This window comes from Lithobates pipiens, unplaced genomic scaffold (genome assembly GCF_037356315.1).
Source record: "Lithobates pipiens isolate NorthernLeopardFrog02 unplaced genomic scaffold, aLitPip1_a1.2 Scaffold_8, whole genome shotgun sequence".
NCBI classification, from domain to species: Eukaryota; Metazoa; Chordata; class Amphibia; order Anura; family Ranidae; genus Lithobates; species Lithobates pipiens.
In genome coordinates this window covers 557843478-557859962 of record NW_027507903.1, presented here as the reverse complement: position 1 = coordinate 557859962, position 16485 = coordinate 557843478, and the positions used below count along the sequence as shown (strand labels likewise).

At 42.7% G+C, this 16485-nt stretch overlaps 1 protein-coding gene across 4 annotated transcripts in view; it reads left to right on the top strand.

The window, feature by feature from the left end:
* Nucleotides 1-2384: 2384 nt before the first annotated feature.
* The window catches only part of CAMSAP3 (calmodulin regulated spectrin associated protein family member 3), a 142561-nt gene continuing 128460 nt past the window's right edge, over nucleotides 2385-16485 (top strand). For 2 of the 4 annotated variants that reach the window (XM_077469985.1, XM_077469983.1), the window contains exon 1: nucleotides 2385-2783. In XM_077469985.1, coding sequence (XP_077326111.1) covers nucleotides 2672-2783 — 112 coding nt within the window. In that variant the 5' untranslated portion in view covers nucleotides 2385-2671. The remainder of the gene's footprint in view (nucleotides 2784-16485) is intronic. The other 2 variants (XM_077469987.1, XM_077469986.1) reach the window with 2 other exon arrangements.

Sequence of the window (16485 nt, the reverse complement as noted above, 5' to 3'; positions counted from 1 at the left end):
TCTAGGGTAGTATATAGACAGGCTAGGGTAGTATAAGGGCAGTCTAGAGTAGTATACGGACAGGCTAGGGCAGTATATGGACAGTCTATGGTGGTAGTATATAGACAGGCTAGGTTAGTATAGGGGCAGGCTAGGGTAGTATACAGACAGGCTAGGGTAGTATAGGGGCAGGCAGAGTGGGGGGGGGGGGGTCAATTGTCATCATGACACACAAAACTGCTGCAAAAAAAAATCTTTGTCCTCAATTTGCAGGGAAAATAGAAGAGAAGGAGAGGTGGCCGTGGTTCAATTGGCTGCCCCCCTCAAAGCGCTACATGGATCACAGGACCATTAGGTACTTGAAGTGTATGAACGTTTTTTTATTTTTGAAGGATAAGCTCATTATTTAGTGTTAACAGCTACAGCAAATGTAGACCTGTAGCCACCCAGCAATCACATTCCATCCCTGCTGCTGATCAGATCCTGGGGGTCCCCTGACTGATGACACAGGGCATTTTATCCCTGCCGCTGATCAGATCCCGGGGTCCCCTGACTAATGACACAGGGCATTCCATCCCTGCTGCTGATCAGATCCTGGGGTCCCCTGACTGATGACACAGGGCATTCCATCCCTGCTGCTGATCAGGTCCTGGGGTTACCTGACTGATGACACAGGGCATTCCATCCCTGCTGCTGATCAGATCCTGGGGGTCCCCTGATGACACAGAATTCCATCCCTGCTGCTGATAATATCCTGGGTTCCTCTGACTGATACAGAATACTTTATTAATACCAAGGGAATTGGGAAATTGTTGATGACACAGGACATTCCATCCCTGCTGCTGATCAGATCCTGGAGTCCCCTAATGACACAGGGCATTCCATCCCTGCTGCTGATCAGATCCTGGAGTCCCCTGACTAATGACACAGGGCATTCCATCCCTGCTGCTGATCAGACCCTGAGGTTCCCTGACTGATGACACAGGGCATTTCATCTCTGCTGCTGATCAGATCCCGGGGTCCCCTGACTGATGACACAGGGCATTCCATCCCTGCTGCTGATCAGATCCCGGGGTCCCCTGACTGATGACACAGGGCATTCCATCTCTGCTGCTGATCAGATCCCGGGGTCCCCTGACTGATGACACAGGGCATTCCATCTCTGCTGCTGATCAGATCCCGGGGTCCCCTGACTGATGACACAGGGCATTCCATCTCTGCTGCTGATCAGATCCCGGGGTCCCCTGACTGATGACACAGGGCATTCCATCTCTGCTGCTGATCAGATCCCGGGGTCCCCTGACTGATGACACAGGGCATTCCATCTCTGCTGCTGATCAGATCCCGGGGTCCCCTGACTGATGACACAGGGCATTTCATCCCTGCTGCTGATCAGACCCTGAGGTTCCCTGACTGATGACACAGGGGCATTCCATCCCTGCTGCTGATGATCAGACCCTGGGGTCCCCTGACTGATGACACAGGGCATTCCATCCCTGCTGCTGATCAGACCCCGGGGTCCCCTGACTGATGACACAGGGCATTCCATCCCTGCTGCTGACCAGATCCCGGGGTCCCCTGACTGATGACACAGGGCATTCCATCTCTGCTGCTGATCAGATCCCGGGGTCCCCTGACTGATGACACAGGGCATTCCATCTCTGCTGCTGATCAGATCCCGGGGTCCCCTGACTGATGACACAGGGCATTTCATCCCTGCTGCTGATCAGACCCTGAGGTTCCCTGACTGATGACACAGGGCATTCCATCCCTGCTGATGATCAGACCCCGGGGTCCCCTGACTGATGACACAGGGCATTTCATCCCTGCTGCTGATCAGACCCTGAGGTTCCCTGACTGATGACACAGGGCATTCCATCCCTGCTGCTGATCAGACCCCGGGGTCCCCTGACTGATGACACAGGGCATTTCATCCCTGCTGCTGATCAGACCCTGAGGTTCCCTGACTGATGACACAGGGCATTCCATCCCTGCTGCTGATCAGACCCCGGGGTCCCCTGACTGATGACACAGGGCATTCCATCCCTGCTGCTGACCAGATCCCGGGGTCCCCTGACTGATGACACAGGGCATGGTGCTGGGCTGTGCCCTATTGTCCTCCCATCACCTATCCTTACAATGCAGTCACCTCTACACATAGCACAGCACACAACAATGGAGATCAGTGTCACGTGACTGCAGAATGTAACAATGTATCCAGTGCGGGATCACCGGCTGCTACAATGAATCATCACCGGCGGTGAGCTCAGCACTGCGATCTCCATGATGATGATGATGATGATGATGATGGGGAGGAGGAGGAGGAGGAGGAGGAGGAGGATGGGGCTGACTTCCCTCTTTGTCCATGCTGAATTACCTGTTAGGAGAAGAGAAGACTCCTCCCTATGGTGAGGTCACATAGCGAGAGACAGAGGAGGGGGGAAGGGAGGAGAGAGACAGTCAGTGCACCTGAGACAGCTGGAAGGAGACGGACAGACACCCCCCATGTGTGTGCCCCCTCCATGTGGTGCTGAAGGACAGCGCTGAACCCCCCCCATCATCAGACCGGGGATCGGACCCCCCACCCACCCTCTGCCCTTGTCTGTCTCCTGCACCACCTACCCCCTTCCTTCCTTCCCTCTCCCCCCCATGGATCTTCTGCACTAGCCCAGTCCCCAGGATCAGGATCAGGATGAAAAAAAGCTTTTTGGTGCCGGAGATTAAACCTTTGGATGTGTACGATGCCCAGCAGGCCAGGATTTCTGCCTCACTCAGCTGGCTCATCTACAAATCATATGGCAATGGTAAGGAGAAGGATGGATGGGGCACCCCCCCCCCCCCATCCATAGACTGGGGGGGTCTGATCCAGGGTGGGTTATATAACTGCATGGGGTGTGTACACGCATCTGGATGGGTATGGATCCTCTTCATTGTAGATCATAAAATGCCCTATGCCAGGGGGTGCCAGTTCTGCCCACTCTACAGGGCTTGTCTCTCATTTTTTCTTTATATTCGGATACAAGCAGTTTATTCCAAAACATTGGGGGCCATGGGATTATTTTCCTTTATATTATGATATTAGTAGCCCATTTTAAAATGTTGGTGAACTGAAATAAATCTATATTTTGCGTCCCCTGAACAGAATGCCCTATGCCAGGGGTGCCCAGTCTGTGACATAGGGCATTCTGTTCAGGGGACCCAAAATATAGATTTATTTCTGTTTACCAACATTTTTAACTATATATATATATATATATATATATATATATATATATATATATATATATATATATATATATATATATATATATATATATATATATATATATATATATATATATATATATATATATATATATATATATATATTTTTTTATATTAAGGGCTGGGGCATTTGATGGGCCATGAGTTTATTAGTTTATAAGCTGTGGCTTTTAACTAGATATTTTGCATTATATTGTTACATAAGCAGTTCCTCTGAAATGTAGGGTTCTAGAATAGAATAAATATATATTTTGAGATCTCTATATAGAATGCCCTATACAAAAGCTGTGGCTTTAAATTGAATTTCCTTTTTATATATTGTGATATAAGCAGGTGTGGTGTGTTTTTTTTTTTTTTTTTTTTTTTTTTTTTTTTTTTTTTTTAATAATCATGGGAGCTGGGGGGTGGTTGGTGGGCCATGTGGATTTTATTGTTATTCTGATGTAAACAGTCCATTTGATATATTGGGGGAACAAATGTAAATTTCTATTTTGGGCCCAATGGATAGAATGCCATAAATCAGGGGTGCCCAGTGTGTGGGCTGTGGCTTTTAACTGGGTGTTATATTTTTATACTATGATGTAAGTGGTTTTCCCTAAACCAGGGAGCACTTGGGCTTTTGATGATGAGGCTGTGAGGTCATCTAAAATGTGGGGTTCCACTATAAAAGTAAATCCATATTTTGGGATCTCCTGCTGTATACAGAATACCCTATACAAGGGGGTGGGGGTGGGTACTCTGTGAGCTGTGGCTTTTAACTGTGATATCTGTTTATATTGTGATATAAGCAGTTTATTTGAAAACACTGGAGGCTGGCGCTTTTGATGGGCTGTGAGGTTATTTTCCCTAATTATTGTGATATAAGCAGTCCATTTGGAAAGTTGAATTCCAAAATAAAAGTACATTTAAATATTGATGTCCTATAAATGGCCACTACTGGTACTGAGCATTCTATTTAGAGGTCACCAGTAGTAGATATTCACCTTTTTTTTTTTTTTTTTTATTATTATTTCAAACAAGCTATTTATATCCTGATGTAAGATGGGAAAACCTCATAGTCCATCAAAAGCCCCAGACCAAAAGATTTTAAATAAAATGCCTATACCATATTCTAAAGAAAAATAACCATCCCATTAAAAGCCAACGCTCACAGACTGGGCACCAGGGCTGGGACAAGGGTTGGGCAGGAGGGGAAGCTGCCCTGGGCGCAATGGTTTACTGAATGGATGGGGCTCCTTCTTTCTGTTGCGAGGCTGACAGCGGCAGTGACTGTTGGGTATAGGATCCCCTAAGCTTGCACATCACAAATACGTTAGGGGGGCACAATTTGGCATCTTTGCACTGGGTGACTTTGTCCCTGCACTGCTGGGCATCACTAGTATAGGGCATTTTAATTTGTGAGGATCCCCCCCCTTTTTTTTTATTTTTTTTATATTATGATATACACAGTATATTTGAAATCTTGGGACCTGCGGCTTTTAGAGTAATTTTTCTTTATTTTGTGATATTAGCAGTTCATTTTAAAAGTTAGTTCCAAAATAAAAATACATTTTTAATGTTTTGTGACCGCCAAATAAAATGCCCTATACCTGGAGTCTATGAGCCGTGGCTTTTACCAGAATATTTTTCTTGTTATTGTGATATCTATACAGTTTATATATAAATATTGGACGCTGGGTTTTTTGATAAACTGTGAGATTACTTTCCTTTTATATTTTGATACAAGCAGTTTGTTTGAAATTTTGTGTTCCAAAATAAAAGTAAATATTTTGTTTGGGGACCTCCTGAATAATCACACTAATATATATATATATATATATATATATATATATATATATATATATATATATATATATATATATATATATATATATATATATATACATACATACATACATACATACATACATACATACACACAAATTATTTTTGATCTGATTTTGTAACAAGGGCTTTCATTCTGTATAACATAAGAAACCTTAATCCTCAGTCCTGCTTTCCAGATTTTTCTTATCTTGACAGATATTGAAATATTTCCTTGTCATTGACTTCTCCACCCTCCCACGTTCCCCTTATTGCTAAATCTCCCAATGATCCTTTTTCAATTTCAACATATTGGATTTTGAAATAGTTTTTATTCATATTCTTGGTTCAATGTGTGTGTTTTTTTAAATTTTTTATTTTTTTTTGTGATCTGTGTTATTTGTTACGAAAACGAATGAAAAGATTTATAAAAAAAAAAAAAAAAATCCCAATGATCCTACAATTCTAATTCTATTCAGGGAAGTAGCCTATCCTGCCTTCCCAGTCCCCGTTGGTATTTGACCCTATAAAGAGAAGCTTTTAAAATTCTTAACCCTGTGTACCATATCGCCAGGCGTGCCCTGTGATCACATGGTTAAATTCACATAGATTACTAGTGACTAAGTTAATGTAAGTTCATTAATAATAGATCCGTTAACCCTCTGTGCTTGGTTGGTGCCACAGGTAATTGTCTACATCTCCTAATCCCTATACACAGATGTTTCTTTGTATACATGTGCCTGTGGACATGGCATAGAGGAAGCTTCTTTTTTTTTTTTTTTTTTCTTATGACACATTAGTATATGTCACATAATGATATGAATAATAAGGTTTAAATATGCTCAAATTCTTACTCTGTTTTTTTTTTTATTCTGCCTACAATATTAAAAGCCCTTTGCATTCATTAGCACTGTAAAGCCCCCATGCCCATTATCCAGACTGATAACTGCTTCTCACACCCCGGCCGCATCTCTTTATAAGGGGTGTGGAGGCCTGGTTTAGGCTATACGGAATTTTATAGGGCCCTCTCCCACCTTCTAAAACACATCCAGAAGCTGCCATTAAATCTGAGGATTTATTTTTTATTTTAATCCACCCATCTCTCTACCAGCCCCTCCTTTTGCATGGGTTTTGAAAGCAGGCCCTGCCATTGTTTGGACTTTAGGGTGTGTCGGAGTAAACGGGGTCCTTGTCTCTTTTTAATATGTCAGTTATCATGCTGAGAAATCTATAGGAAGGTGTGTATTGGCTGTTGGCTATATAGGGGTTAATTGGCCGTGTGGGAGTAAGCGTTTTTACTTGTCGTGTCTTAGATTTCAGCCATAAACACATTAAATATGTATGTGCTGTTAGGGGAATTTTGGATCTGATGTGATAACATACTATGTACTGTATATTTCCTATATACTGTATAGGGAGTACGCCTGCCTGAGGCCTGCAGGTCCCTCCCTCTGTCAGGGTGAGCGTACTGACTCACGGTGAACCCGGCCCGCAGGCCACTGCAGGTGTGACTAATGTCACCAGGCACAGATGTGGCGTCTTGTGTCATGACTGTCATTCTCGGAGATGTTGGTGTATTACACCTGCTGACATCCCGTGTTTGGTCACCACACCTGATCGGTTTATGACATGTGTACATACCAGGAGTCGCCTTGTTCGTTTTTTTTTTTTTTTTTTCTAGGGTTGTCCTCTATATTTTTCTGTCGATGGCATACACTTTCAGGAATGAAGCCAGTGACCTCTCAGTATAAACATTAGTAAAATGTATTGATTACATATCCTTGCATTGGAGTCATGTCTTTGTGTGTTCACTTTCTGAATTGAGTAGAGACAGGTTTCACCACTAATTACTTTTCCCTATGGCCAGTAAAGCACGTGACCGCTCTTCTTTTCTTCCTCCTTTTGCTTTGTCAATGTTTTATTGCTTCTTGCTGTTGCTGAACTTGCACACACCTGAAAGTTACTGAAACAATGCACGGTGACTTTTGAATGCGTACGTGCCCTTCAAGGAGCGTCTCCTTGTGACACCGTGTATAAGAAGGGGTATCTGGTCCTGTATCTGGTCCTGTATCTGTATTACCCAAAATCTCTCTATATAAGGGGGGGGGATATTATACAGGATATTAACGCACCAATCATTTGCACAGCTCTTTATAAAATAAATGGTAACCATACAGTTAGGCTGGCTATAGGGGCATGCTGGAAGTTTTTGTTGATCAGCGTCTGCAGTCGTTGATCATTTTGTATTCTGACATCAGGGCACACCGCTGTCAGAATACACTGTCCCAGTGGGGCACCTTGTTTATGTGGGTGGAGGACTACCCATCTATGGCCAACTTTACAATTTTGAATACGCACGTGCCCTGCAAGGAGCGTCTCCTTGTGACACAGCGTATAAGAAGGGGTTGGGGTGTCTGCAGAAATGCCCAAAATCTCACCGTAAAGTGGGTCAGTAATGGGGGATTATTATACAGGATTTGTATAGCACCAATCGTTTGCGCAGCTCTTTACAAAATAAGGCATGACAGTACAGTTAAGCTGACTAAAGGGACATGCTGGAAAATCTTTGTCGAGCAGTGGCTGCCTTCACTGGTCATTGTATTCTGACAGGGCACACCGCTGTCAGAATACACTGTCCCAGTGGGACACTGTTTGTGTGGATGGAGGACTACCCATCTATGGCCAACTTTACAATGCAATTCAAGACAAGAGGGTTAGGAGGGGCCTGCTCCTGAGAGCTTACAGTCTAAAAAGGAGGGGCAAGTGATAGAAAAAGGTGAGAATTGTGTGGAGCTGATGGTAAAAGTTAAATTTCTTAGGTGGCTGTGGAGTTGCCTTGCTTGAAGAGATGCTTTTTCAGGGATCACCTAAAGAGGGAGTAGGAGATAGTCATACAAGTTGGGGTGGGGAGTTCCAGGGAATAGGAGAGGATCTGAAGAAGTCCCAGAGGTGAGTATGGAAGGAGGTGACAAGGGGGCTAGAGAGTAAGTAGGAGGTTTTGTGAAGAGGACTGTTTGGGTGATATTTTGAGAAGAGGCTGGGGCTGTAGCTGGGCAGAGTTGGGGATGGCTTGGTAAGTTGTTCATATTTTGAATTGTATTTCTTGGGCGCTCAGAAACCAGTAGAGGAGTTGGCAGAGAGAGGTTGAGAGGTTGGTAAGGTGGATAAGTTTGGCAGCAGTAGTCATAATTGTAGACCAAAGAGGGGATAGGGGTATAGTCTGTGTAGAGGAAGGCCAATGAGGAGGGAATTGCAGTAGTCGAGATCAGAGATAACGGGAGGTTTGTAGTCTCCATAGCACCTTTCGTTAATGCAACAGCCTACTACACATGAGGTTGTGGGTTTGATTCTCAGTGTTGCCACTAATAGTGTCTAAGTGCATTATGCAAACTAAAATTGAACTGCGCTATATCAAAAAAGAAATGCAGGGGCTTCTTTTATCTGAAAATGTTGGTAGCCCGGCTTCCTTGCTTGCCCACCCTTTTGGCTTCAGTGCTGTCCTAGCCATAGACTCAGCGCATATGCAGATCGGACATTATCACTTCAATATGACTTTAATTGGCTCCATGTGTGTTTCCCCCCCCCCCCCCCTCCAAGTCAGTGACTGAAAGCTACAGACAGCCAGAAAAATTGCATTTTCAGTAGAGAGTTGATAATGCCAGGCCACTTCTCTAACGACATGTTTCCTTTAAGGTCCCTTCATACTTGCCTGTTCCTTTTTAAGCAGCACAGTGTACCACACATCTGGTATGTGTCCTGTTGTGAAGGTGCGATGGCAGTTACTGTATGTGTGTGTGTTGGAGAGCTCTGTAGTGCAGGTACATTGGCAGTAATTATATATATATATATATATATATATATATATAATATATATGTGTGCACCGGGGTGCCATTCTAAATGATTGGCACCACGACACATTGCACATAGTATTGTGTACTAATGTCCATTGAGGTAAAACGCGCAATGCACAAGTGTAAAGCATTGTTTAAACTTTGCTGGCAGGGGAGAAATGTAGGATAAGTGAATGGTTCGGGGACCCATCGTGGTATGTGTCCCTATGGGGCATTCCAATTGACCACTTCAAAACAGGACACTTTCACCCCCTTCCTTCCCTAGGCCAAATTTCATCTTTCAGCGCTCTTGCACTCTCAAAAAGAATTGCGCGGTCATGCAGGACTCTACCCAAATGACATTTTTAGCATTTTTCTCACACAAATAGAGCTTTCTTTTGGTGGTATTCACAAATCAGTTTTTAATTTTTTGCGATATAAGCGGAAAAAAAACAGAAATTAAAAAAACAACAATATTTTATACTTACTGTTTTAAAAGAAATCCAATGAAATCGAATTTTGTCATGATTTTAAGCTAAAATGTATTCTGCTACATGTCTGTGTTAAAAAAAATAATCCAGTTAAGTGTATAATAATTGGTTTGTGTGATCATGTACAGATGTGCGCAGATAATCGTGTACAGATGTGTGCAGATGATCATTGGGACATATGATTTTACTGTTACATATATGGAGGACAGCTGTTTTTACTGTGTGGGGACAGTGTTTTTGGGACATTGTGATTCTACATTGTGTGGGGACACGGCCGGTGATCAGTGTGTTAAAAAAAAAAAAAAAAAAAAAAAAAAACAGCTCGTACTCGCCGGCTGCAGTGATCCGATCTCCTCTCCTCACTGACAACTTCCCTATGAGGAGAGGAGAGCCGATTGCCTAGAAATCGGCTCTCTATTTACATCACATGACGGCTGTGACTGGACATGGCTGTCATGTGATCAGGAAGGCCAATCATAGAGCCCTTCTGCCGATCGAAGATGCGCCCAGTTCAGGGACTTTCCTGAACATCCACTCAGGAGGAAGCTCCTACCTGGCCATATATGTGCAGTAGCCAGTTGGGAGGTGGTTAATGACAGTTTAAAGAGGAAGTAAACCCTTCCAAACAACTTGGACCTATAGGTAAGCCTAGATTAAGGCTTACCTGTAGGTCCAAGCAATATCTCCTAAACCTATATGGTTTAGGAGATATTTGCCCGAAAATGGGCACCGCTGTCTACGGCGCATGCGCCGTAGACAGCGGCGCGCAGGCGCACGAAATTTGTCGACTCCCGTGCGCATGCGCGGGAGTGACGTCATCGCGGCTTTGCCGTATGGCAGCGGCGGAGCTGCGAGACGCAACTCCCCGTGCGCATGCGCGGGAGTGACGTCATCGCGGCTGCGCCGCTGTGATTCGTCGGAGCTGCGAGACGCCACCAGCAACATGGATGCGGCGGACTACAGGGGACAGCGGCGACTTCGCTGGCTCCTGTGTCAGGTAAGTGACACATAATGAGCTACTATGCGATGCATAGTAGTCCATTATGCTTTACCTTTGCAGGGAAAAAAAGAGGAAGTAAACCCATCAGGGTTTACTTCCTCTTTAAGTGTAATATGGAATTGGTTGCACTGTGGGTAGTCTGTCGTCTCCGGGTTGGTGTGCGTTGTGTTATTAGGATAAAGGTCCCGCAGTGTATAATGGAACATATTCTTGGGGTGTCTCAAAGGCCAACAGGCTTAGCGACTGATATGTTTCTCTCTGTTTTTTCTACTATATTAATTTAAGTTTACATTGTTAATAAAAAGGCTGCTATGGCCATTTTTCTCTACACTCGTTGTGTGGCCTCAGTTATTAGGTTAGGCAGGGCTTTTTTTCTCAGAATAGGTGCAGGAACTCCCCCTTTCCTCCACCTCTACCCACTTCTGAGCACCCTCTACCTACTTCCCATCACTGCCCTTTTAGAGAATACAGAACTAAGTGTAATTTGTATGGAATTTGTTAATGATAACAAGAAAAGCTGTAAAATAGATCCCCTGTAACCAGTAACAATAAAGCCCCCTCTAGCAACAATAGACCCCCCCCCAGTAACAATGGGCCACCCATAAACAAAATCCCCCAACAGCAACAACAGATCTCCGCAAAGCTAGCATCAATAGACTCGTCAGCAGCAATAGTCCCCTCCCTCAACAGTAGATTTCTCCCAGCCATAACTGACCCCTCAGCGATATAAGACCCACCCCCACCAACAATAGGTCCCCCACCTGTAAGAATAGATCCCCTCCAGGTAAAATAGATCTCTCAGCAGCCAGCATCAATAGACCCTGCAGAACACCCCAGCGCCCCTTACCATTACATGCAGTCAGTGCTGGAGGTACCGGAACTGCATTCCCGCTGAAAAAAAGCCCTGAGGTTAGGTATGTAAAGTGGTTGGGGGGTAGTTGTGTTTTGGCCATTCAGCCAGTGTTATGGTTGGGGACATCTATTATACACGGGTCATACTTTGGTTGAATATGTCTGTGAATAGCTTGTATTGGATTCTTAGAGCACCCCGTGCTCTCCTGTATGGGGTCCTAAAGACTGAAATGTCACCTACCCTGTGGTCCGTCATTTCTACAGCTCCCTGGAGGATTCCTTCACAGCCAGTGCTGTCTCTTTTAGACTAATTGTAGAAAATAAGTGGAAAAAATCAATAAATTGCTCATTCTATGTAAGAAATACTAGAACACATTTTGTTATGGAGACCGCTGTACGAGGTGTGTGTGATTCACTATAACCACATTCCAGAGGGCTCATTACACGTGGAGTGAGTGAACCTGCTTTCTTAAGGTGTATGTAAACTTACAATAAATAGCTCTTATTTGCTCCCTTTTGATCTATTAAATATACCATTGAAAGTGTTTTACCATATCTGTTTAACAGGTACAAAAAAAAAATGTTCATTCAGCCAGAAATATTGTAAGCTGATAACCTCCTGTGCGTTCTGTCTCTGGACTGTTATCAGTTAGCATTGTTCAGTGCTATCTCTGTGGACTACAACCCCCTCCCCCCTTTTATGGAGAAGAGGGAGGTGATATAAATGTCTTACAAAGTGTTATGTAGTCCTAACACAATAGGGTGACAACCAAAGGTGTGTGTGAGGCGTATTGCATTAGGGTGTGCACCCTAAATGCCTTTCTCTGCAGCCACTTCACTGGACAGTGAATGAATGAAAAGTGCTCTGTGCTGAGTGGTTTCCTGTTCATTCACAAACTGAAGTATAGTAAACATTGTTTACTATGTTTCGGTTACAGTGCCTTGAAAAAGTATTCATACCCCTTGAAACTTTCCACATTTTATCATGTTACAACCAAAAATTTAAATGTATTTTGTTGAGATTTTAAGTGATGGACCAACACAAAGTGGCACATAATTGTGAAGTGGAAGGAAAATGATAAATGGTTTTCAGATTTTTTTTTTTTTTTTTTTTTTTTTTTAAATCAATATCTGAAAAGTGTGGAGTGCCTTTGTATTCTGCCCCCCTGAGAGAACCATCTTTCACTGAAATTACAGCTGCAAGTCTTTTTGGGGATGTCTCTGCCAGCTTTGCACATCTAGAGAGTGAAATTTTTGCCCATTCTTCTTTTCAAAATAGCTCAAGCTCTGTCCGATTGGATGGAGAGTGTCTGTGAACAGCAATTTCCAAGTCTTGCCACAGATTCTCTATTGGATTTAGGTCTGGACTTTGACTGGGCCATTCTAACACATGAATATGCTTTGATCTAAACCATTCCATTGTAGCTCTGGCTCTATGTTTAGGGTCGTTGTCCTGCTGGAATGTGAACCTCCTCCCCAGTCTCAAGTCTTTAACAGAATTAAAGCTGTTGTAAACCGCTGGACTTTTTTTTTATTTATTTTTTTTCTTACAGCAAGGCTAAGGTATAATGTGCTAGTATGCATAGCATATTATGTGAAACTTGCCTCAAAATGATGCCTTCCAGCGATGCTGGATACAGCTTCCATCTTCACCCATCTTGCTTTCGGGTTCGCGGACTCTGGCTCTGTGCCCATGCGGGAGCCAAGGGTCGCGGCCCAGGGTTCTGAAGAAACGGCACTGGTAGCCATTCCATTAGAGTGCATGTGTCAGTGATTACATCGGCTGCATGTACAGAAAATATCTCCTAATTGTTGCAGGTTTAGGAGATATTTACACTACCTTATAGGCTTACCTATAGGTAAAATTTAAAGATGGAAGTTTACTTCCTCTTTAACAGGTTTTCTTCTAAGATTGCCTTCTATTTGGCTCCATCCATCTTCCTATCAACCCTAACCAGCTTCGCTGTCCCTGCTGAAAAAAAAAAGCATCCCCACAACATGATGCTTCCGCCGCACTGTTTCACGGTGGGAATGGTTCAGGTTGATGTGCAATGTTAGTTTTCCGCCACACATTGAACTTTTGTGGCCTAAAAGCAAAAAGCTATTTTGGCCTCATCTGACCAGAGCACCTTCTTCCACATGTTTGCTGTGTCCCTCACGTGGCTTCCTGAAAACTGCATATGGGACTTCTTATGGCTTTCTTTCAACATTGGCTTTCTTCTTGCCACTCTTCCATAAAGGCCAGATTTGTGGAGACCACGACTAATAGTTGTCCTGTGGACAGATTCTCCCACCTGAGTTGTGGATCTCTGCAGCTCCTCCAAAGTTCCCATGGGCCTCTTGGCTGCTTCTCTGATTAATACTCTCCTTGCCCGGCCTGTCAGTTTAGGTGGACGGCCATGTCTTGGTAGGTTTTTAGTTGTGCCATACTCTTTCCATTTTGAGATGATGGATTGAACAGTTGTCCGTGGGATGTTCAAAGCTTGGGATCTTTTTTTTTTTTTTTATAATCTAACCCTGCTTTAAACTTCTCCACAACTTTATCCCTGATCTGTCTGGTGTATTCCTTGGCCTTCATAATGCTGTTTGTTAACTTAAGGTTCTCTAACAAACCTTGGAGGGATTCACAGAACAGCTGTATTTATACTGAGATTATATTATACACAGGTAGACTCTATTTACTAGTTAAGTGACTTCTGAAGGCAATTGGTTCCACTAGAGTAAAGGGGGAATACAAATGCGCACCATGTTTTACAAATAAATATCTGAAAAGCATTTTTAAAACCATTTATCATTTTCCTTCCACTTCACAATTATGTGCCACTTTGTGTTCTATTACATAAAATCCCAATAAAATACATTTACAATTTCCGCATGACAAAATGTGGAAAATTTAAAAGGGTAAGAATACTTTTTTAAGGCACTGTATGATTGAACACAGTAAGTGAGTAACTGTGTTCATTTAGAAAAGGAAGGGGCTGGCAAATGACAATGACAGTGGCGTCACTATGGTTGGTGTCACTTGGTGCGGAAAAAATTGCTATCACCCCCTCCACTAACTACAGACCCCCCCCCCCCCTCCCCCAGTGTAGATCTCCTTTCCTCAGTATTGACCTAGACCCCTCCATTAGTATAGACATCCCCCCTCAGATGCTGAGACTGCCATCAGTCAAGGAAGCTGGCGGATCCAGACTTGGGAAGTCGTGATGACGCGGTGCCTCGACTGATTCCAGTGACGTCAGCAGAGAGTGGACTTCAGTCTGCTCTCTGCTGAAACCGGGTCACAGGAGTGCAATTCTATAGGAGAAGCCCAGCCTAAAAAGCTCAGGCTGGACTTCTCCTTTTAACCTTGCTTCTCTTTTATTGCATTGGTCGTAATCATTCATGTCTGTTTTTTTTTTTTTTTTTTTTTATCTTTCAATTACTTTTGTTGAAAAAGGCAGTACATGTGAACCCATGGCACCTGCCCAAAGCAATAAAAAATTAAGGAAAACATGGTTGCATAGGTTTAAAGTCAGCATGAAAGTCAAAGAAAAGCCTAACCTGTATAAAAAGAGATTTGTATACTTACCTATTTTTAATTCGGTCACGTCATCCTGCAACGAATCGCTCAACAATGCTTCTGAATTCAAGGAGCTGTGACATCGCCCATACGCTCCAATGGCCCAGCCATTGTCAGTGCTCCCCATCTCTTCCCTGCAGCTACCGCTCACTGACAAAGGAGAGCTAGAACTTCAAGACCACGTGACTGGATGGACTGAATATCGGTAAGTACACAGATCCTTTTTTTTTTTTTTTTTTTTTATACAGGATAGGTAGGGTAGGGTGCCGGGTGGAGAGGGCTTTTTAAGAATAGCTATGGGTAGGCTTTTCTTCCACTTTAAACTTCTGAAGCAGTTTTTAATATGATTGTGGCTGCAATTAGAAACAAATGGTAGTCTTTGTTCCTCTGTGTCTTTTCAAGGCCCAATTTTACATTTCTAAACCTCCTAAAAACAAACAATACAGTGGAAAGACACTCTCGGGGTATATTCTAGTGAAACTCCCCAGTCATGAGCACTGGAAAATCTTTTGACATTTGCAGTGCAGAAGGACCATAGAAACATAGAAATTGGTTGTACTGAATTTGATAGATTCAGAGGCAAGTTTTCTCAAAATAATGACCTACCTTATTAGCTTTCACTTTTAACCAGATGCTTTGTTCATCCAAAGAATTTCCTTACAGGAGGCCATCAGACATGTAATAAACATTTTTACAGCCATACTATAAATGGAAATCTATTGTAGTAAGCAATTTTTGGACCTTCAAAGGCCTGCTGAAGTTCTGAATATGTAAATGAACAGGCAACCACAGTAAGGTCTGATTGGCCTATATGTTTCACAGCCGTCCTCCCGGAAACGTAGCAATGGAGTCACTTTTGGCATCCCTTGAATTATTTTTGTACATCTTTTAGTTGTGTTACAGGCCAGAGACAGCTTTAGATCATGGGGGGGGGGGGGGGGGGCAGGGCACTTCAGGTTTGGGGGGACCCCTAATACACAGAGTTGGTTCACGTCCTTAGTGACAGCCACACATTTTTAAAATGTGCGTCCTTCTGAGGTCACACATGCCTACACACCTGCAGTCCTAGTGTTTGCTTGAGCTGCCAAAATAAATTTTGGGAAAACTATACAATATATCAGTACAGGGGTTTTACAGATGATGGCCTGCAAGATTTTACTTCCCAAGATGCATTTAAAAGAGTACATTTTACATGGATGTATTAAAAAAAAAAAAAAAAAAAAAAAATATATATATATATATATATATATATATATATATATATATATATATATATATATATAATTTTTATTTTATTACATCCATGTAAAATGTGTGTGTGTGTGTGTGTGTGTGTATATATATATATATATATATATATATATATATATATATATATATATATATATATATATATATATATATATATATATATATATATATATAATTTTTTTTTATTTTATTACATCCATGTAAAATGTGTGTGTGTGTGTGTGTGTGTGTGTATATATAATATATATATTCTCATAATTTTTTTTGTTTTATTTCATTTTTGTATAGAGGGCAATTGCTGTTGTGCCCCCTTCTAAATCTGGCCCTGCTGCAGGCTGTATATTTGTTATAGGCAGGCACTGTCTATCTTCCTGAATATCTTGGAAGTGAAGTTGAAAAAAATGGATTTGTATTATTATTATTATTATTATTATGTACACCAGACCTTACCA